The sequence below is a fragment of the Cervus canadensis genome, chromosome 6 (genome assembly GCF_019320065.1).
Source record: "Cervus canadensis isolate Bull #8, Minnesota chromosome 6, ASM1932006v1, whole genome shotgun sequence".
Classification (NCBI taxonomy): domain Eukaryota; kingdom Metazoa; phylum Chordata; class Mammalia; order Artiodactyla; family Cervidae; genus Cervus; species Cervus canadensis.
The window spans coordinates 19,095,680-19,118,099 of NC_057391.1; the positions used below are offsets into that span (position 1 = coordinate 19,095,680).

The 22,420-nt window shown below is 46.9% G+C and overlaps 2 protein-coding genes across 2 annotated transcripts in view; both read left to right on the forward strand.

Moving 5' to 3' along the window:
- The first annotated feature begins 1,548 nt into the window (after positions 1-1,548).
- Positions 1,549-5,244, forward strand: LOC122444168 (60S acidic ribosomal protein P1-like). Its single transcript, XM_043472964.1, has 2 exons — positions 1,549-1,704; positions 4,833-5,244. The coding sequence occupies exons 1-2, from the start codon at positions 1,549-1,551 to the stop codon at positions 5,190-5,192; spliced, it is 516 nt and encodes a 171-aa protein (XP_043328899.1). The 3' UTR covers positions 5,193-5,244.
- A 13,160-nt stretch (positions 5,245-18,404) lies between these two features.
- Positions 18,405-22,420, forward strand: part of CD276 (CD276 molecule) — a 32,922-nt gene continuing 28,906 nt past the window's right edge. Inside the window, exon 1 of the mRNA XM_043471027.1 lies at positions 18,405-18,735. The gene's annotated coding sequence lies outside the window, so the exon portion shown is untranslated. The remainder of the gene's footprint in view (positions 18,736-22,420) is intronic.

Genomic DNA, 22,420 nt, shown 5'->3' on the forward strand with positions numbered 1-22,420 from the left:
GGCTTTAACCCTCTGAGCCACCAAGGAAGCCCTAACTCAAATTGAGTTTTGTGTGTAGTGTGAGGTAGGGGTTGAGGTGCTTTACTTCTCATATGGATATCCATTTTTTCTAGCACCATTTATTGAGGATATTTTCCTTTTCCCATTGAATGTGCTTTGTCATTTTAATAAAAATCAGTTATTTGTATATATGTGGGTCTATATCTGGACTCTCTATTTGATTCCATTAGTTTATTTGACCATCCATTCTCCAGTAGCATATTATTTTGGCCACAGTTTGGGTTTTTCTTTTTTCCTTTTTTTGTCTGAAAAATGTCATTATTTTGCTTTCATATTTTTAAAAGTTTTTACTGGAGTATAGTTGATTTACAATGTTGTGTTAGTTTTGGGTGTAGAGCAAAGTGAATCAGTTATACATATACATATACCCATTCTTTTTAAGATTCTTTTCCTATATAGGCCGTTACAGAGTTTTGAGTAGAGTTCCCTGTGCTATACAGTAGGATCTCATTAATTATCTATTTTATATATAAAAGTGTTTATATGTCAATCCCAGTCTCCCATTTTACCCTCCCTGCTTTCGTATTTTAAACGGTATTTTTGTTGGAGATAGAATGACATTTGCAGTTTTTTTTTTCTTTCACCACCTTAAGAAAGGTCATTCAATGTCTGCAGCTTCCAGAATTTTGATGCAAAATAATCAAATCCAACTGTTGCTCCTTTGAAAATATACAATGCATCTTTATTCTTTGGCTACTTTTTGTTACTTAGCTTTGGTTTTCAGCCATTTGATTAAATATTTAGGCATTATTTTCTTTGTATCTATCCTACTTGGGTTTTATCAAGCATCTTGAATCTATACATTGATATCTTTGATCAGTTTTGGAAAGTTCTTGATCTTTCTCTCTTCCAACTTTGCTTCTAACTCATTCTCTCCATCCTCTCTGCTTGGATTCCAGTTTCACTATGTGTAAACCTTTTATTGTGTCTTGCATGTCTCTTCTTTCCATTGTTTTTTCTCTGTAGGCTTCAGTTTGGATAATTTATATTGAACTTTGGGTTTACCAATTCTGTTTGTTGCTTGTAAATCCATCAGTGAGTTTGTAATTTCAGAAATTGTACTTTGCAGCTCCAGAAAAAGTCCATTTGATATTTTTACAGATTACAATTCTCTGCTAAAGTATTCTTTTTAACAATTTTGTCATATTTTCCATCTTCCCCTTCAACATATTTGAAATAGTTTTTTAAAAATGCCTTGTCTGAGGCAATTGAAATACATGCAAAAATAAACAAATGGGACCTAATCAAACTTACAAGCTTTTGTACAACAAAGGAAACCAAAGACAAAATGAAAAAGATGACCTACAGAACGGGAGAAAATATTTGCTAATGATGAAACCAATAAGTGCTTAATTTCCAAAACATACAAGCAGCTCATACATTTCAATAACAAACAAAAAAAACCCAAGCAAAAAATGGGCAGCAACTTCCCTGGTGGTCCAGTGGCTGGGACTCTGTATCCCAATGTCTGGCAAGGTGGTGGCAGCAATGACCTTCCTCTGGCTGCTAGACCTGGGCAGCCTGGTGGCAGGGAGCCCGCCCAGGGGCACCAGGTGCTTCCCTGTGCAGTCCTCACTAGCTGGTGAGGAGGTCACGCACCCTGGACAGTTTTATGATCATAACAACTATAGGCAACTTCCATTTGTAGGTTGTCAGAAAGGAGTGAATGAAAACTTTACCACTGATCTGATAGCAGAGCAGCCTGTGAGTGAAGTCAGGAAGCAAGTGGTATCTTGTGACAGGAATGAAGGGGTCCAAGGCCAGCCATGGTGTACATAAACTCGGACAAAGAAACAAAGAGGGCAACATGCAGCTACTGTGGACTAGGGTTCAGACAGCACCATCACGAGGGGGATGCATGGGGGTACTTCAGTGATGGAGTGAATCAGGAGACCCTTAGCGCTGTATGTATTGCTTCACTAGTGTTGAATAAAGGGTGTTGTTCTCAAAGAAAAAAATAATAAAAATCCTGTGTAACCTTGAAAATATGGGTCAACTGTGGGTCTTCTTCTATTATCTTTTTTTCTCCTGAGCACATATGATCACATTTTCCTGCCTTTTCACATGCCTTATAATTCTTTACTGTACACTAGAGATCTGCCAGGTGGCGCTAGTGGTAAAGAACCCACCTGCCAATGCAGGAGACCTAAAAGATGCAGGTTCGATTCCTGGATGGGGAAGATCCCCTGGAGGAGGACATGGCAATCCACTCCAGTTTTCTTGCCTGAAGAATCCCATGGACAGAGGAGCCTGGTGGGATACAGTCCATACGGTCACAAAGAGTTGGACAGGATGGTAGCAACTTAGCATGCATGCAGAGATCTTACATATATGAACTAAGGCTGAAGAATTTTCCCTAGATAGGTTTTACCCTTTCTATATTACGTAGATAAGATATGGTGCCAATCACAACAATGTGATTAGGAAATAAACTAGATTGAGGCTGGGTTCTAGTTCTTTTTGACTCAGTCTCCTCTGGTTTGATTGAGAGCTAGTCACGTCTTTATTTCCATAGTCATAAGACACTGTGGGGAATTTGTTTATGCCTTCAAGAGATTTGATTGGCCTCTAAATCAATACAGCTTCAAATTTTGGCAAATATCAAGACTAGCTGTGTGTTTGACACAACCACCACCTTCCTCTAGCAGGACTTTGTCTCCTAAGCACTATGAATCTGTGCGGAAATTTCACTTTCTTATTCTACACCCTTCCTGCTACACACACTTCCCTCAGCCTCCTGTGTCACTTATAGAAAAGTGAAAACGTTAGCCGCTCAGTCATGTCTGACTCTTTGTGACACCATGGACTGTAGCCCTCAAGGCTCCTCTGTCGCTGGAATTCTCCAGGCAAGAATACTGGAGTGGATAGCCATTCCCTTCTCCAGGGGATCTTCCTGATCCAGGTATCTAGCCTAGGTCTCCTGTAGCAAATGTTCTGTGAAAGAAGATTGGCTATGCTGCAAAGGTGCTTTTCAATCAAAGGCCCCATATTTTTAATTATGGAAAATAATTTGACATTGTGTCTTGAAATACTTTATCTTGTTTCCTTTTCTGAGACTTCAGTTGAATGCATGTCATCCACTCCACTTTTGTCATCCGTACCTCTCAATTTCTCTATATCCTTTGTGATACATTTTATGTTGACTTTTGTACTCTGCCTAACCTTTCAACACTCTCATCTGTTCTTTGGCCAAATATATTCTGCTGCTCACCCCAGTTATTTCTTTCAATGATTACATTTGTCATTCCCAATATTCCTAGTTTTTTAAATCTTGCTTTATATTTACAATGCTTCTCTTATGCCTTGAAAGGATATATGTATTGTTCTTAATGTAAATTCTTCTTTTACCCAGTCTGTTCATTTCACTTCTCTGGTAGTCATTCGTTTGTTGGTTGTTTTTGGCTCAGAGCTTATGTTTCCTTGGAAGTGTCAGCTCTCTCAGCCAATAATGTGTATTTGGAAGGAGGAGTGAGATTAAAGACCAGATTCCTGCTTTGACTCCTCCTGCTGAAGATATGAGGCGAGCGCCTCAGGGTGCAGAGCCTCTGAGCATCTGTTTCCTGTTTCATAACACTGCCTTTCAAAGAACATGTTCGAACTCTGCCCTAGTCACTCCTCTTTCCTAAGAGCTGCCTCTCTGTACAGTCATTTTTCCCAATCAAGGTGTGGGGGAAGAAGGAGAGACTGCTCAGTGGCTGCCTGCCAGCCTTTGTTTGTTGAATCTATTTCTCACCCCTCGTTGTTGTTTAGTCACTAAGTTGTGTCCAACTCTTTGGAACCCCATTGACTGTAGCCTGCCAGGCTCTTCTGTCCATGGGATTTTCTAGGCAAGAATACTGGAGTGGGTTGCCATTCCCTTCTCCAGGGGATCTTCCTGACCCAGAGATGGAACCTCCATCTCCTGCGTTGTCAGGTGGATTTTTTACCACTGAGCTGCCAGGGAAGCCCATTTCTCACCCTAGCTGGCTCCAAAACTGCCTTTGAGGTTACCTTGCCATTTGCAGCTGGTGTTATATTGGTGTTTTCTGCCCACAGAAGTGGAAAGGCAGATTATTGTGGAGGAGAGAAAATCCACAACTAGAAAGTCTTCCCCTACATTCTCATCCATCCATGATATCTGACTTTTCTCCACCTCTAATTTGCATATCCACACAGATTGGGACCTGTCTGACTTCTGTTCCTCCAAGTTCGATTCTGGGATACATCACTCCTCTTTCATTATACAGTGTCTTCAGGGCTGAATTTGGGGGAGGAAATCCTCAGTTTACTTAATTCAGCATCAAGATGGAAATCTGAAACCTCCTTCTGCTTTCCATTATCTAGAAATTTCCCAATATTTTTGGTCTGCCAATGGCTCTTCATCTTATTTTCTATTTCTATTATGTATTGGTTACTTTAAAAATTGTTTGTATATCTGCTCTGTCATTTCAAATGCAAGGCTATGTTCTGAAAGTCTTCCTCCTCTTATTTTGAAGGCTCTCCTACTTGTTTAGAAGCTGGGGTCTCATCTTCCCTCTCCCTAGCTTTCCCATCTGTAACACGGGAGCAAATGGACTAGGTGGTATTTGAGGGCCTTCCCCTTCTCTTGTGCTATGACTTAAGGATCATGCCTGGCTATTGTTTGGCTTGTCTCCTTCTTTACATTCCACTTTAGTTTAGAAATGTAGGCTGCCGCTAAGGTGCTCGGTTCTTCCGAGGAAGCTAAGGCCGTTTTGGGGTGAGGCCCTCACTTCATCCGGTGACTAGCACCGCGCCCGGCAGCCCCCACCTAGCACTCGCCTGCACCATGGCCTCCGTCTCGGGAGCTCGCTTGCATCTACTCTGCCCTCATTCTGCACGACGATGAAGTGACGGTCACGGAGGATAAGATCAATGCCCTCATTAAAGCAGCCGGTGTAAATGTTGAGCCTTTCTGGCCAGGTTTGTTTGCAAAGGCTTTGGCCAATGTCAACATCGGGAGCCTCATCTGCAACGTGGGGGCTGGTGGACCTGCCCCAGCAGCTGGTGCTGCACCAGCAGGAGGTCCTGCCCCAGCCACTGCTGCTGCCCCAGCTGAGGAGAAGAAAGTAGAAGCAAAGAAAGAAGAATCTGAAGAGTCTGATGATGACATGGGCTTTGGTCTTTTTGACTAAACCTCTTTAGTAACACATTCAATAAAAAGCTGAGCTGTTAAAAAAAAAAAAATAGAAATGTGGGTGGGGGTGCCACATTCTCCCTGATCTCACTCTGGTCATGAGAAGTCAAAATGGAGAGCTGAGAAACGAAGGCAGTTTCCTCTTAGAAGAAAAGCATAAACCATCTACAAAAACAATTCCAAAATGAATAACCAAGCTAGATGAACAGAGGACTATCCTGAGAAATGTAAAACTGGTGTCAGGGGGATAATTTAAGGATTTATTATTCCCAAAGCAAAAGCAGACTTCCAAATTACCTTTTATCTTTTTCTGTTTTTTTCCAAAAGCCCCACTGAGAGCCCCCAGGAGCTGCTAATAACTAATGTGAGATCATAACTCCCTAGAAGATAGATGTCTCTGTGTGACTTGTGATGTCAGAAAACAGGGTGGTAATTTGAATGACCTCCAAGTATCTCGCATATCAAATACTCAGTGGTGTCCCTTTGTAAGGGCAGAAACCATGAATATTGGGAAGAGCTAAAATCCATTCTGGGAAGGTTTGGGGGAGTTGGGAAAAGCTCACTGCCTTTTAGATCTAATTTTGACTTATATTTGGTTATTCAACCTGTAGTCCCTGCCCATAAAGACATGAGTCTGACAGTTCAAAAAGTGAGAGGGCTGGGGTGGTGGTGTGGGCTTTGAGGTACAAGAATGAGGCACAGGCAGCCTTCACTCCTTGCCATCCATGGTTTTAGGCATCATATGGCCACAAACTATTGACCAAGGACCTCAGCTCAACCCTCATAGACATATGGGGAAACTGAGGCTAAGAGAGGTCAAGGACTTGCCTGATGTCACAAAGAGAGTCAGTAGCTGACTTAGAACTCAAGGCCTCTTATTCCCATGCAGGAGTCCAATACCTGTACCTAGGTGCCTTAGGTAAGTTTCTGAAGCTTCCAAGACCCCATTGAGTTTGAGGGAGACCCTGAGTCAGGCCTAGAACAAGGGCTAATTAAACATGTATCACTACTACTACATGGATGCTATGCTGTGCTGCAGGAATCCTCATTCATGACTGAAGAACTTGTTCCCAACACTCATAGCATTTCTGCAGGAAGATAGCTCTCAGTTGTAAGTCTTCTTTGGGAATTGCTTCTGCCAAAGAAAGTAACCTGGATCAGGCCATTCCCCCTTCCCAGGAGACCCACATCCAATGGTTGAACAGTGCTTGGGTACAAAAGACCAGCCCTGGCCCTAACACAAGACAATGCTAAAGAGGTCATCCCAGCTTCAGAGTGCCTTATGGCGTTGGCTGAGGCCATTCTTGAGACTGTATTGTAGCCCAACATCTCTCTCTGCCCACTTTTCTTCTTCTGGTGTTGAGCACAGAGCATCCCTAATGAACTTCCTGGGTGCTAATCTCCATATTAGAGTCTACTTCCCAGGAACCTGTCCTGTCACACTTGGGTTGAATTACAATCATACAGAAGCCAGACCTTAAGAAGGAGCTGAGGTCAGGTGGCTTCAGTCATGTCAGGGGAGCAGCTGAAATGAGATGGGCCAGCAGGTGCAGCACAGACTCTGAACCTAGAGGTCTGGATTCCTGCCTCCGCATAGCAGCCATCTGCCCTGCTGTAATCTTGCCTGCAAACCCCTAAATAGATAAGGGGTGGGGGGCGGGTGGAGAGTATATGTGATTTTTGCTGTTCCAAACTGTCATCTTTCATCCCTATTTAAAAACCATGCTGGACTTCCTGGTGGCCCAGTGATTAGGAATCTGCCTGCCAACACAGGGAACATGGGTTCGATCCCTGGCCCAGGAAGATTCCACATGCTGCAGGTGAACAACTGAGCCCAAGTGTGCTACAACTGTTGAGGTGATGCACCTACAACTTAGGCTCCACAACAAGCGAAGCCACCACAATGAGAAGCCCATGCACCACAACAAAGAATAGCCCCCGCCCCTGCAACTAGAGAAAGCCTAGTCAAAGACACAGAAATCCTGGGTCAGACTCAGCTTTTACCCTGCAGAATTCTGAGCAGAGGAATGACTTAACTTGCCTGTCTTTAAAAGGATTACTCTGGACCCTTCCCTGACCTCCACAGCCCCAGTCCACACTGCTTTCCCATCTTCTCTCCTCCCACTTCCTCCTCCAGCTCCAAGTATTGAGGAGTATCCTTGTGGACCTGGGATGGGGGTGGGGGTGGGGGCGTGGGATCTTTCCACTTATCACCAGAAGGGGGCGCAGGGTAGCAAATGCTATGTCACCCATGGAGGGAAAAACTTGGGGTGGTGGGGGAAGCGGGGAATTTGGAGGCAAACTTAGTTCCTTCTTAGGGTTTCCCTCGTAGCTCAGTTGGTAAAGAATCTGCCTGCAATGCAGGAGACCCGGATTTGATTCCTGGGTCGGGAAAATTCCCCTGGAGAAGGAAATGGCAACCCACTCCAGTATTCTTGCCTGGAGAATCCCATGGACAAAGCAACCCAGCAGGCTACAGTCCATGGGGTTGCAAGATTCTGACATGACTTAACAACCACCATCATTAGTCCCTTCTTGGCTTTGCAGACCATTTGTCTGTGGCAATAGCTTCATTAGTCCTGCCTGCTACAGGGCTAAGGGAGAAATTCTCCTGATGCTCTCAGAAGTGGCTGGCTGCAGGAGAGCCTGAGTGGATTCTTTTGGAGGAAAAAGAGACAGAGACCCTGAACAGATGACGCACTCTTCCCCTACCCCTGCCACCACATGGCCAGTCCCTGGCAGGGCTGTGAGGTGAGCCTTGGTGTCCTGGCTTCCAGCCTATTATACTGTCTACACCCGAGTCCTGCCAGCCAGGGTTAAGGCATCTGCTCCAGAGTTCAATGATTCTTTCAGCTACAAGATGTAGGGCGGGTACAGGGGGAGCAGGGGTGAGGAACCTGGAGGCGAATAAGCCTGGGTTCCTGCCCCGAGGGAGCTCTCAAATGCTTATGGAGATAAAGCTTGAGACAAGCAGAGAACACTGTGGGCAACGCACATCAGATCCGATCAGGGCTGAAGTTGGCACCTGCATCCTGAGGGGGACTTGCGGGAGGAAGTAACCGATTTGTCCAGTTTGAGAGAACCATTTCTGATAGACTTCCTTTCCCTGAGGGGAGGGAGTACTTAGGGTGGAGGGTGTGGAGTGATGGAGAGGAACACATTTTGACAGCGATGCTGACCCCATCAGAATGATGAAGGGCTGGTGGAGAAACTTCTAGGGTGAGGGGAGGAACTTTTTGGCTGGTGTCATTCCTCAGAGGTATCACCCCTCTCCCTGAATGGACAGTCCTTGCTGCTGCTAAAGCTGCTAATTGAAAACCTGAGGCCGATCACCATTTGTCTGTGGAGGTGTCGGGTTTCCTCGGAAAGTCTGGTTGTAGAGATTTCTTTAGAAGTTGTGTTTGTGATGATCTCATTTTGGGAAATGAGGAAAGGAGAAGAGATGCCAAATACGTTATTGTGCTGAAAGTCCTGTTTTAAGAAAACAAATGCAAGATTGAATGCATTAGCCACTGCCAGCCACAAATGTGGAAAAAGCAGTTAAGCCAGTAAGGAGTAGTACCCCACATTTGATGTGGGAATCTTGGGTGAGGTAGGAGGAAAGTCTGGTTTCCAGTCAGTGGTATGAGTGGGGAGGGAGGAGCCCAGTAAGAGGACTGACCCACCAGGGTGACTTTCCTGGTGGTCCAGTGAGTAAGAGTCTGTGTTCCCAGTGCAGCGGGTCCTGGTTCCATCCACCGTCAGGGAGCTAGATCCCACACACCAAAACAAGGAACCTCACATGCCACATCCAAGATCCCATGTTCCCACAACTAAGACCCAGTGCAGTCAAAATAAATAAAGGGGACGTCCCTGGTGGGACAATGGATGGGAATCTGCTTGCCAATGCAGGGGACACAGGTTCCATTCCTGATCTGGGAAGATTCCATATGCCACAGAGCAACGAGACCCACAGGCCACAACTACTGAAGCCCATGCACCTAGAGTCTATGCTCTGCAACTGGAGAGACACCACAATGAGAAACCCTGTGCACGGCAACTAGAGAAAGCAACAAAGACCCCCCACAACCAAAAATTAAATAAATAAAAAAAGTTTTTTAAAAGGAAGGACTCATCAAGGAGGATTGAATGAATCATTCTCATCACTGGGGCAGTGACGCTTTTCCTTGTGTCCCCGCCAGGACTGGGACTATGATAAGATGTCCTGATGATGCCCAGGCACACTGTCTCAAGCCCAACTAAAACCAAACAGCAATGTTAATACCTAAGGTTTAACACCTGGATTAACATAAGGACTTTTGGATTTCAAGAGGTTTATCCACTGTCTTCCTTACAAGAATCTCCATTGCTGACTTCGGATGCTGGACCTTTCATTCTCTGTGCCTTATTCTTCCAGCTGGAACTCTTTATCTTCCTCTTCTGTGCTCTCTTCTCTGAATGTCACAGGTCAAACCTAACAGCGGGGCCAGGGTGAGGGCGCTGTATATGAGGCACCTATGACGCAACTTGAAGGAGGTGCTCGCTTTCAGGGTCATGCAAGTGCGAAGTGATCTGAAGTTATTAGAACAAAACAACTCCCAATGTGATGACAGATTTCCCCTGGCATTATGGTGCAGTTTTTAATGTTCTTGTTTTGTTCTTTAATTCTGGCCCAAACCTCCTGTTGGGAGGATGACCCTGACCCTCCAGCAGTAGAACACAGAATCTGAGATAGATTCCTAGGACTGGGAGCACTGTAAGCCTGGGCTATGGAGAAGGAAGAGGGGGCTGAATGGCTCTACCTAGGACAGATAATGAAGAAGGGATGGTAGGTTGGGTGAAGGCAGATGGTTATACAAGCCTGGTTAGGGTATGTTTGTGTGTGTGTGTGTGTGTGTGTTGGGGGAGAAGTGTTCCTGGATGATCCTCCAGCGAGGAGAAGCTTCCAGCTGGAAGTATTTGAATCTAGACACCCGAAAAGTGAAAGTGTTAGTAGCTCAGTTATGTCTGACTCTTTGCGACCCCATGGATTATAGCCCGCCAGGCCCCTCTGTCCATGGCATTCTCCAGGCAAGAATACTGGAGTGGGTTGTCATTCCCTTCTCCAGGGGATCTTCCCAACCCAGGGATCTAACCCAGGTCTCCTGCATTGCCAGCAGATTCTTTACCGTCTAAGTCACCAGGGAAGCCCAGACACCTGAAGTCCACTCTAATACCCAAGTGCCAGGAATAAGAAACTTTCTAGCAGGAACCTGCAGTGGTCACTATGCACCATGTTCAACCCCAAACTGGATCTACTCATTCAAGGAAATGGAGTTGACTTAGTCTGGGCTGGCTGGCCTGCTCCAGATGGCAGCCCTGGGAGCACTAAATGAGTGGGCGGGACAGGTTGTGGGATGTGGCCTTTGCCAAGATATCAAGCACTTGAGGCCTGAAAACGCAGACGACTCAGGGGGTGATGTGCAACAACTAGCCTGAGTGGAGGGAGGCCAATGAGAAGACACTGGTGTCACAGGGATCCTCAGGGAAAAATTGCTGAATGGGGCCTTAAACCTCCACTTCAAAGCCAGGTTAAGGAATCCAGTTGCTGGACTTAAGAGTGTTCAAACAGATAAGGAAGACATCTGTCCTTTTGTATGTCAAAGGAGCAAAAGGAAGTTGTCTCTGAATTTCACCATGAACTCAGAATTTCTGTCCTGGGGAAACTAATATGAAGGTCAGAACACCCCCTCCCTTTGTCAGAATGGTGGTCTGATGTTCTTTACAGGTATCCTGGGGAGGAGAAGATTATGGAAGGTCACCATTCCTTTGTTACTGAGCATGGCCCCACCCATCAGAATAAGACCCAGTTTCCCCCTCAGTCAGTCCCTCCCATCAGGAAGCTTCCATAAGCCTCTTATCCTTACCCATCAGACAGCAGACAGAATGCAAACTACAATCACAGAAAACCAACCAAACTGATCAACTCAATGAAACTATGAGCCATACTGTGTAGGACCACCCAAGATGGACAGGTCATGGTGGAGAGTTCTGACAAAACATGGTCCCCTGGAGAAGGGAATGGCAAACCACTTCAGTATTCTTGCCTTGAGAGCCCCATGAACAGCACGAAAAGGCAAAAAGATAGGACACTGAAAGATGAACTCCCCAGGTTGGTAGGTGCCCAGTATGCTATGGGAGATCAGTGGAGAAATAACTCTATGAAGAATGAAGAGACAGAGCCAAAGCAAAAATAACACCCAGCTGTGGATGTGACTGGTGATAGATGTAAAGTCTGATACTTTAAAGAGCAATACTGCATAGGAACCTGGGATGTTAGGTCCATGAATCAAGGCAAATTGGAAGGGGTCAAACAGGAGATGGCAAGAGTGAACATGAACATTGACATTTTAGGAATCAATGAACTAAAATGGACTGGAATGGATGAATTTGACTCAGATGACCATTATATCTGCTACTATGGGCAAGAATCCCTTAGAAGAAATGGAGTAGCCATCATAGTAAACAAAAGAGTCCAAAATGTAGTACTTGGATGCAATCTCAAAAATGACAGAATGATCTCTGTTCATCTCCAAGGCAAGCCATTCAATATCACAGTAATGCAAGTCTATGCCCTGACCAGTAATGCTGAAGAAGCTGAAGTTGAATGGTTCTATGAAGACCTACAAAACCTTTTAGAACTAATGCCCAAAAAAGATGTCCCTTTCATTATAGGAGACTGGAATGCAAAAGTAGGAAGTTAAGAGATACCTGGAGTAACAGGCAAATTTGGTCTTGGAGTACAAAATGAAGCAAGTCAAAGGCTAAAAGTGCTTTGCCAAGACAATGCACTGGTCACAGAAAACACCCTCTTCCAACAACACAAGAGAAGACTCTACACATGGACATTACCAGATGGTCAATACCAAAATCAGACTGATTATATTCTTTGCAGCCAAAGATGGAGAAGCTCTATACAGTCAGCAAAAACAAGACCAGGAGCTGACTGTGGCTCAGATCATGAACTCCTGATTGCAAAATTCAGACTTAAATTGAAGAAAGTAGGGAAAACCACTGGACCATTCAGGCATGACCTAAATCAAATCCCTTACGATTATACAGTGGAAGTGACAAATAGATTCAAGGGATTAGATCTGATAGACAGAGTGCCTGAAGAACTATGGACGGACATTCTGACATTGTACAGGAAGCAGTGATGAAGAGCATCCTCAAGAAAAAGAAATGCAAAAAGGCAAAATGGTTGTCTGAGGAGGCCTTACAGACAGCTGAGAAAAGAAGAGAAACGAAAGGCAAAGGAGAAAAGGAAAGATATGCCCATTTGAGTGCAGAGTTCCAAAGAATAGCAAGGAGAGATAAGAAAGCCTTCCTCAGTGATCAGTCAAAGAAATAGAGGACAACAATAGAATGAGAAAGACTAGAGATCTCCTCAAGAAAATTAGAGATACCAAGGGAACATTTCATGCAAAGATGGGCTCAATAAAGGACAGAAATGGTATGGACCTAACAGAAGCAGAAGATATTAAGAAGAGGTGGCAAGCATACACAGAAGAACTATACTAAAAAGATCTTCATGACTCAGATATCCACGATGGTTATCACTCACCTAGAGCCAGACATCCTGGAATGCGAAGTCAAGTGGGCCTTAGGAAGCATCACTATGAACAAAGGTAGTGGAGGTGATGGAATTCCAGTTGAGCTATTTCAAATCCTAAGAGATGATGCTGTGAAAGTGCTGCACTCAATATGCCAACAAATTTAGAAAACTCAGCAATGGCCACAGGACTGGGAAAGGTCAGTTTTCATTCCAATCCCTAAGAAAGACAATGCCAAAGAATGTTCAAACCACTGCCCAATTGCAGTCATCTCATACGTTAGTAAAGTAATGCTCAAAATTCTTCAAGCCAGGCTTCAACAGTATGTGAACCATGAACTTGCAGATGTTCAAGCTGGATTTAGAAAAGGCAGAGGAACCAGAGATCAAATTGCCAACATCTGTTGGACCATTGAAAAAGCAAGAGAGTCCCCAAAAAATATCTACTTCTGCTTTCTTGACTATGCCAAAGCCTTTGACTGTGTGGATCACAACAAACTGTGGAAAATTCTTCAAGAGATGGGAATACCAAACCACCTGACCTGCCTCCTGAGAAATCTGTATGCAGGTCAAGAAGCAACAGCTAGAATTGGACATGGAAAAACAGACTGGTTCCAAATCAGGAAATGAGTATGTCAAGGCTGTATATTGTCACCCTGCTTATTTAACTTATATGCAGAACACATCATGAGAAATGCCAGGCTGGATGAAGCACAAGCTGGAATCAAGATTGCCAAGAGAAATATCAATAACCTCAGATTTGCAGATGATACCACCTTTATGGCAGAAAGCAAAGAAGAACTAAAGAGCCTCTTGATGAAAGTGAAATAGGAGAGTGAAAAAGTTGGCTTAAAGCTCAACATTCAGGAAACTAAGATCATAGCATTCAGTCACATCACTTCATGGCAAATAGATGGGGAAACAATGGAAACAGTGACAGACAACTTTTTTTTCGACTTCAAAATGACTGCAGATGGTGAATGCAGCCATGAAATGAAAAGATGCTTACTCCTTGGAAGAAAAGTTATGATCAACCTAGATAGCATATTAAAAAACAGACATTACTTTGCCAACAAAGGTCCATCTAGTCAAAGCTATGGAATTTCCAGTAGTCATGTATGGATGTTAAGAGTTGGACTATAAAGAAAGCTGAGCACCGAAGAATTGATGCTTTTGAACTGAGGTGTTGGATAAGACTCCTGAGAATCCCTTGGACTGCAAGAAGATCCAACCAGTCAATCCTAAAGGAAATCAGTCCTGAAAATTCATTGGAAGGACTAATACTGAAGCTGAAACTCCAATACTTTGGCCACCTGATGCAAAGAACTGACTCTTTGGAAAAGACCCTGTTACTGGGAAAGATTGAAGGTGGGAGGAGAAGGGGACGACAGAGGATGGGATGGTTGGATGGCATCACTGAGTCGATGAACATGAGCTTGTGTAAACTCCTGGAGGTGGTGATGGACAGGGAAGCCTGGCGTGCTGCAGTCCACGGCTTCGCAGAGAGTCGGACGTGACTGAACTGGACCGACTGGCCGTTCTTCCTTCATCAGCGCTGAGTAAGCAGTGGCAGCTCGAGCGCCAGGCCAAGCACTGGGGCAATCTGGGGTCAGGGTGGCTGCTCCGCATTGCCTTCAGGAGCCAGGTTCCTTCTGCCTTTCTCCTGTGCCTCCCTTACTTAGCTTCTGTCTGCATAGTTGCAAGACGGTTGCTTTACTGTTTGGTTTTATGTCTGCATTTCAGGCACAGGAGAGAAAGAAGAATAATAAAGGCAAAAGGCAAGGTTCGTGCCAGCTAAAACTGTTTTTTCTATTTTTTTTAATTGTGGAAAAATATACATAAAAATTATCTTAGTCTCTTTTAAGTGTATAGTTCAGTAGTCAGTACATTCACATTGTTATGTAGTCAATCTCCAGTCTCGGAACTTCCCTGGTGGTCCTGTGGCTAAGACTCTCCACTCCCAATGCAGGGGGTCAGAGTTTGATCCCTGGTCAGGGAACTAGATCCCATATGCAGCAACTAAGAGTTCAAATGCTATAACTAAAGATCCTGCATCCTGCAACTAAGATCTGATACAGTCAAATAAATAAATATTTTTTAAAATCTCCAGTCTTTTTTTGTCTTGAAAAACTGAAACTCTGTACCCATTAAACAATAACTCCCCATTCTCCCTTTCCCAGTCTCTGGTAACCACCATTCTGCTTTGTTTCTATGAATTGGACCACATTAGTACCTCATATAAGCAGACTTATACAATATTTGTCTGTGACTGGCCTTTTTCACTTAGCACAATATCCTCAAGGTTCATCCATGTTGTATCATATGTCAGAATTTCCTTCCTTTTTAAAGGCTGAATAATATTCCATTATACACATTACCAGGCTTCCCTGGTAGCTCAGCTGGTAAAGAATCTACCTGCAATGCAGGAGACCTTGGTTCGATCCCTGGGTTGGAATGATCCCCTGGATGAAGGGAACGGCTACCCACTCCAGTATTCTGGTCTTGAGAATTCCATGGACAGAGCAGCCTGGCAGGCTACAATCTATGGGGTCCCAAAGAATTGAACACAACTCTTCATGATTTTCACTTTAATTTAGTGAAAGAGCAACTTTCACTAAATACACATTACCACATTTTATTTATCCATTTATCCATCAAAGGACACTTGCATTGCTTCCACCCTTTGGCTATTGTGAATAATGCTGCTATGATCATGGGGATGCAAATATCTCTGAGACCCTAATTTCAATTCTTTGTGAATATATACCGAGATTTAAAATGTTGGATTCTATGGTAAGTATATCTTTAGTTTTTTGAGGAACCACCATACTGTCTTCCATAGTCCCAGCCCTTTAACAAAGGGCTTTCCCTGAAGCTCCAAGTGAGTTTCACTTTCACCTCATTGGCCATCTTAGATCATGTGACCACCTCTAGCTGCAAAGGAGTCTGAGAAAGGATTATTTTTAACTAGGCACAGAACAAACATTCCATGACCTGAGGAGATTCCTCTGTGCTGGGATGGTCCAGGTGTTTATGTCCAGGAGCAAGTGTCCAAGTTACAACTGAGCCTGTCCTACAGACACTCCGCCTAACCCCTGCTGACAGTGTTTGCCCTTTCTGGGGGAAATCAACACCCTCTTAAGGCAGTGCTTCAGGAATGTCAGCCAGTACTTGTTTCCGTCCCTCCTGAGCTGTTCTCTCAAGCAACAATTAAAGTCTCCTCACCAACCCCTACCAAGTGTAAACTGCTCTGTGCTATTCCTTCACTGCCCATCACAGCTAAGTTGTGCCTTCCCTGCCAGACTATAAGTCCTCTGGGACAGGACCTGTGTTACCACCTTGGGGCATAAAGCACAGGGCTGACTGCTGGTGGAGGGACAGACAGCGAATTCCTCCAGACCAGTTCTAAGTTCTGCTGCAGGGCTCCTGGATCTCGCAGCTCAGGGGCACCTCTCCATGGGATGCTTCTCCCCTAGATTTTGGGGCCTAGTAAGGGCTACTCATCTTGAGAATCATGAAGTCAGGCCCAGGCTAGACAGGACCTGACAGGGTAGGGAGGAGCAGGGAGGGGAGGCTGATGACCTTCAAGCACTCTGGACCAGATGGCCTGGTCCTTGATCCCCCAATCTCTGCCCGATCTCTAGAAGCAGTCATACAGACACCAACACAGACACAGCCACTATGAAACTTACTTTCAGATCACATGTGCACTTAGGTGCAGAGTTACAGATGTTCACAAATACACACACCCATGCATCACTCACACATACACACACACACACACACACACACACACACATACACTACAATTAAGTTTGAATTCAGCACTTAAATTCAAGGGGGAAAAATCTTAGTTCCTCCACTTATGGTTGGATATCCTTAAGTTACCTCTCTCCTTGTGCCTTAACTTCCATATTTGTGAACATGAGGATAATATTAATGATAGCATTTACCTCACTGAGTTGTGGGCTTTCCTGGTGGCTCAGATGGTAAAGATCTACTGCAATGCTGGAGATCTGGGTTTGATTCCTGGGTTGGGAAGATCCCCTGGAGGAGGGCATGACAACCCACTCCATTACTCTTGCCTGGAGAATCCCATGGACAGAGGAGTCTGGCAGGCTACAGTCCCTGGGGTCACAAAGAGTCGGACATGACTGAGCGACTAAGCATAGCACTGAGTTGTGAAGATGAAATGAAATAAAGTGGTAAAGTGCTTAAAACAGTGGCTGACAGAGATGCACATATATTCAAACACATTTCCTAAACCCTCTCCCATCTTGCTGCTGCCACTTGGTGGTGGACCTAGCTGCAATACAACATCAGTTCAGTTCAGTCGCTCAGTCGTGTCCGCCTCTTTGCGACCCCATGAATCGCAGCACGCCAGGCTTCCCTGTCCATCACCAACTCCCGGAGTTTACTCAAACTCATATCCATCGAGTCGGTGATTCCATCCAGCCATCTCAGCCTCTGTCGTCCCCTTCTCCTCCTGCCCCCAATCCCTCCCAGCATCAGGGTCTTTTCCACTGAGTCAACTCTTCCCATGAGGTGGCCAAAGTATTGGAGTTTCAGCTTCAACATCAGTCATTCCAATGAATATTGAGGACTGATCTCCTTTAGGATGGACTGGTTGGATCTCCTTGTGTCCAAGGGACTCTCAAGAGTCTTCTCCAACACCACAGTTCAAAAGCATCAATTTTTCAGTGCTCAGCTTTCTTCACCGTCCAACTCTCACATCCATACATGACCACTGGAAAAACCATAGCCTTGACTAGATGGACCTTTGTTGGCAAAGTAATGTCTCTGCTTTTTAACATGCTATCTAGGTTGGTCATAACTTTCCTTCCGGGGAGTAAGCGTCTTTTAATTTCATGGCTGCAATCACCATCTGCAGTGATTTTGGAGCCCAAAAAAATAAAGTCTGACAGCATAGGAGTCCTTTTATCTCTCAATTTTCCCACCTGTAAAACAGGGATAATATTATCTTCCTGGTCCAGGTGCTTTGAGGATCTAAACAGGCCCAACATGGAAAACTCCTAGCCTCCTCTCTGCACAGAAGTCTGCTGCACCTTAGCTATTACTGTCTGTAACTGATGGAGAACAGGTCAGAGAACAGGTGCAGGGGTGGGATATGCCAAGGCAAAGGCCTGACCCCCTATCACCCTGCAGGCTGGAGATCCAAGCCTGACCCAGCCCCATCTCCTCCCAGGCTGGAGTTGAGTCCTAGAAAGACAGAGCCCCAGATCAGGGTAGGGGGCGGTCAGAGCTGTCCCACCTTTGGGAGCCTGGGGTGGCCACTAGCCTGGCATGGGGCTGGGGGCAGGGCCAGCCTGGTGGCCGTGGGTGGAAGGAAAAAAGGAAAACCAGCTCAGTGGAAATTACCCTGCGGTTGGCTCAGGCGCCCACGACACACTGTATTTATAGAGAGCTCCCTGCCGCTCTTAATGCCTCACAGTCGAATTAACCCTTTCCAGGCCGCGGTACCAGTCTGGTGCCAGAGGAGAACACTGGACTGGGGAGTCAGACAGCCAGATTCGAGCTCTGGCTCTGCAGCCAGCGGCCTGGAGCCGGATCCAGGGTGGTCGATGACCATCCAGCTATTCCCCCTAGCAGAAAATAAACTGCGGATCTTGGGAGGGTGGGTCACGGTGGGGGATGGGCGGGGATCAGACCAGCACCCCTTTACCAGCGCGCCCGCGTGGGTCTGGACCCAGGGCAGGGGCGGGTCCCGGCCGGTGCCCTGCCCAGCGGGCGGGCTCCGGCCTCGGCCCTAAACTGCGGCCGCGGGGCCAATCCGGCCTCTGGGGCGCACCCGGGCCGCCTTTCCGGGCCCGCGGCTTCCTCCAGCCCGCCCCGCCCCTCGGACTCCCGAGGCCGCCCCCGGCCCCCATTCGGGCCCGGCCTCGCGGCGGCGGCGGCTGCAACTCGGCAGCGCTCCGCCGCGTCCCCGAGTCCCGGGAGTCGGCGCGGCGCGGTGAGTGCTTGCGTGGCGGGCCCGGCGCTGGTCGGGGCGGCCTTTGTCTGCGGCCGAGCCCGGCCCCGGGCCGTCGGGCAGCGGGCCTGCTGCAGGACTGCTGGGGCGGGCGGTGAGCCCCCTCCCTCGCAGGGCGCCCCCGCCCCAGCCCTCTCCCCCTGCCGGGGCTGGCCGCGGCGCCGGGAGCACGTTGGACCCCGGATCTGGGGCCCGGAGGCGGCTGGGGCTGCCAGAATCCAATCCCGCCCCCAGCCCTGCCTCCCCTTCCCCTGGCCGGCGGGGCCTGAGCACTGTGGGACCTGCCTTCACCCGGGAATCCGCTCGAGCAGGAGGCTGGGCGGGTGGCCGCCCAGGGTGACCGCGGAGGCCCTGGGTGTGCAGGGGAACCGAGGCAGATCTGTCATTGTGTTGATGATTCTGGAAAGCTTCACTATCTGGAAAGCCGCTATCTGGAGCAAGGAGTGAAGCGGAGTCTCCCCGGGCCCTGCAGAGGAAAACAACGTGACCTGACCGCCAGCTCTGAGGAGGGGGAGCTGCCAGGGAGAGGAGGGCCAAGGGTTGGATAGGGGAGGCGGGGTGGGGGGTGGGGGGGGGCATTCTTCTTGGCCCAGAGAAATGGAGTGGGCGACTGGAGACTTCCATGGGTAGCAGTGGACATGAGGGAGACAGATTCAGAGGACAGACAGGGATGGCTGGCCTGGGTGAAGGGATGAATAGGTGTGTGGGTAGGGGGCAGAACACAGGGAGCAGGGATGGGGCATTTGGGGGCTTGGGAAATCTCAGGGAGATGATGGGTGGGGTGGGATGGAGAGGAGGTGGAAGATGTGGTGGAGGGAAGGTGGGGACCCAGGGTGGAGGTCCAAGTCCTCGGTTGCTGCTTAGCTAGCGAATTGGCAGGTTCGGGGGCCTAAGGCAGTGAACTGCCAGAAAGGGGATTTATTTCTAAGCCAAACCTAGCCTAATGAGAAATGCGTGATGGATGACTCAGATATGGGATCTATCATTGAGGAAAACATTAAGCAAATAGGAAAGCAAGACCCATTGGAGAGTTGAGAGGGTTTGTTTGACTTAATTGAGAAAAACTACTTAGGTTCAAATTGGATGTAGATAATTATAAATGAGTCTGATTTCATCATTAAATGAAGGCCCTAGGTCTTTTTCTTACATGCCTGTCTTTAGCAATTTGCTTCTATATTAGAAAGTAATGAAGCTGTTCTGTTTTTAAGAGAGTTCTTTATTTAGTTCAGCCTCTTCTCTGACTCCCTCTTGCCTCCCAGAAGTTCCTAGGAAATCTGAAGCTGTGCAGCCTTCCTGTAATTTGGGGGTCTGCACACAGGTGGGTGCTTTTGGAGACTGAGGGAAACTGAAGTCTAAACTTGAAATTGAACTCTAAACATGTCCAGTTGGTTAGTCTGATCTGAGTGGCAGAGCTCTGAGGCTGTGGGTATGAGTGGTGGCTTATATTTCCAGCTTTTTTGGAAATGGGAATAATTTGGGTGAGTGTATTTTTCTGATATCTAGAGTTCCTGATATTAAAAGTGAATACTTATGTTAATCATTGATCATGGAAATCTTTCTGCCCTGTATTATGCACGTCACAGTCTGACCTCTTGATGTCAGCGACATTTTCCTTCATGACCTCAGGTCAGCGCTGTGAACATCCATTTTTGCACTAAGGGGACTCACAGGGGAGTGAGAGTTGCATTAAGTGGCTTCAGAGATGCTTATATTGCTCCCGTGACTGATCTTGGAGTTCTTTTCTCTCTTCAATGACATCACTGGTGGTTTCTCCTGCCTGCTTTCAGTGAGCTTTCCAATGTATTCCAGACTCCTGTGTTGCAAGAAATCGGACCATCCAGCTTGTTAAGAGATGGGAGTGTTAGTCGCTCAGTTGTGCCCAACTTTGCAACCCCATGGACCGCAGCCCACCAGGCTCCTCTGTCCATGGGATTTTCCAGGCAAGGATACTAGAATGGTTTGCCATTTCCTTCTCCAGGGAATCTTCCTGACCCAGAGATTGAACCTGGGTCTCCTGCACTACAGGCAGATTTTGTACCGACTGAGCTATCAGGAAAGCCCAAGAGATGGGAAGCCTACATTAAAACAGGACTGAGGATGAGAAGGGGTTTTGGGAATTGAAGACCGATTTTCCTTCCTGTCCTTGGCCCTCTGCACCTCTGCCCAGGCACCTGATGGAAGCAGGTTGCCTAGCTGACTGAGATGCTCAGGTACCTGACAGCTGGGTCAGGAGCTGGAATGTCTGTGGAAAGGACAGCGGTAGAAGTGTTGTCCCTTCTGTGGAGGCTGTGTCCTTACTCTGCTGAAGTTGAGTTTTGAACGGTCCTGTGGGAATGCCTCTATCCTTAAACTTTAATGCTCTGGAGTCATCAGTCTTCATTCTTTGGTGTAGGATTTGGGTTTGATGCTGAGCTGAGCAGTACTGTTCAGGATCAGAGACTGAGTATGATCACAGAGCCGGAAGTTGGGATGCCACAGCACTCAGAAAGTATTGTAGAACAAGTGTCTGGCCTGTTGTTTGCCACTTCTTGGTTGGATTTGTGCTATGTGAGGAAAAATGACCCAAGTCCAAGCGACCTCTGAGATGACCACCACACAGGGCCTGAGCGGTGGCTGTGAGTCATGGGGTCAGGGGAGGAGGAAGAAGGGCAGGCAGGATGATGTCACTGCCCATGAGCTTATCCTCTGAGTGGGTGGCCACTTCCACTGCTGTCCATTTCCCACACCCCTAGGGCAGGAATGACAGGGAGGTCCACCAGCAAAAGAGGGAAGGCAAAGTCAGGGCCTAAAGGAGGGCCAGAGGGTGGGAACTGGTGATCTTGGAGAAATTTCCTTTGGTCTCGTTGGCCAGAATGGATCACACATCTGAGAGAGGGCCACATGTGCTTGATGTAACTTTCGCCTGCCACCCCCAGTTCTGCCACCCCTGCGGGATGAGGTTCTAGATAGGAGCAGTGGGTTTTCAGGTTTTGGGAGGTGGGGCTGTGCTGGATGCTTAATAGAAATCGTCTCATTTCATCATCATAGCTGTCCTGTGAGGTAGGGAATCATTAGCTCCATTGTACATATGGGTAAACTGAGGCCTGGAAAAGGGAAATCACATGCCCAAAAACATGCAGCTGGCAAATGCTGAGGCTGGGTTGCTGTCTCCTCCAGGAGCTGGCTCTTTCTGCCACTCTGGAGGCAGACTTAGTTGGAACCTGGTAAGATGTGCTAAGGGTCCCTAGCAAGGTGTGCAAGGCAGAGAGGATTCATCTGGGGAACTGGGGAGATGGCAGACCTGACCTGGGTGTCCCAGACTAGTGTCCTTGCAGCCCAGCTGGAACCACTGTTAAGAGTTCTTACTGTTCCAGAGGCCTGGTCCTCAGCACACTCGTGCCTTCCAGGAGTCCCTCTCAGTTCTGACCAGTGCTTCCAGCCAGCTGCCCCCATTCTCCCTCATTCTCCCAAGAATGGATGCTTCCTCCACACCCCTAATGCCTTTGGGCCTTTGGTCTTCCCAAGACTTAGGGAGGTAATGTTGGAGGGAATTGCTGGGAGTGGGGATTGAGAAACATTTTTGGGGGGAGCCTTGGAGCAGGGAGAGATACTACTTCTGGGAGGCAGGACTTCCAGGTAACCTAAAGTCAATGTAGGCTCCCCAGGAACTAGACCTCCCATGGGAGAG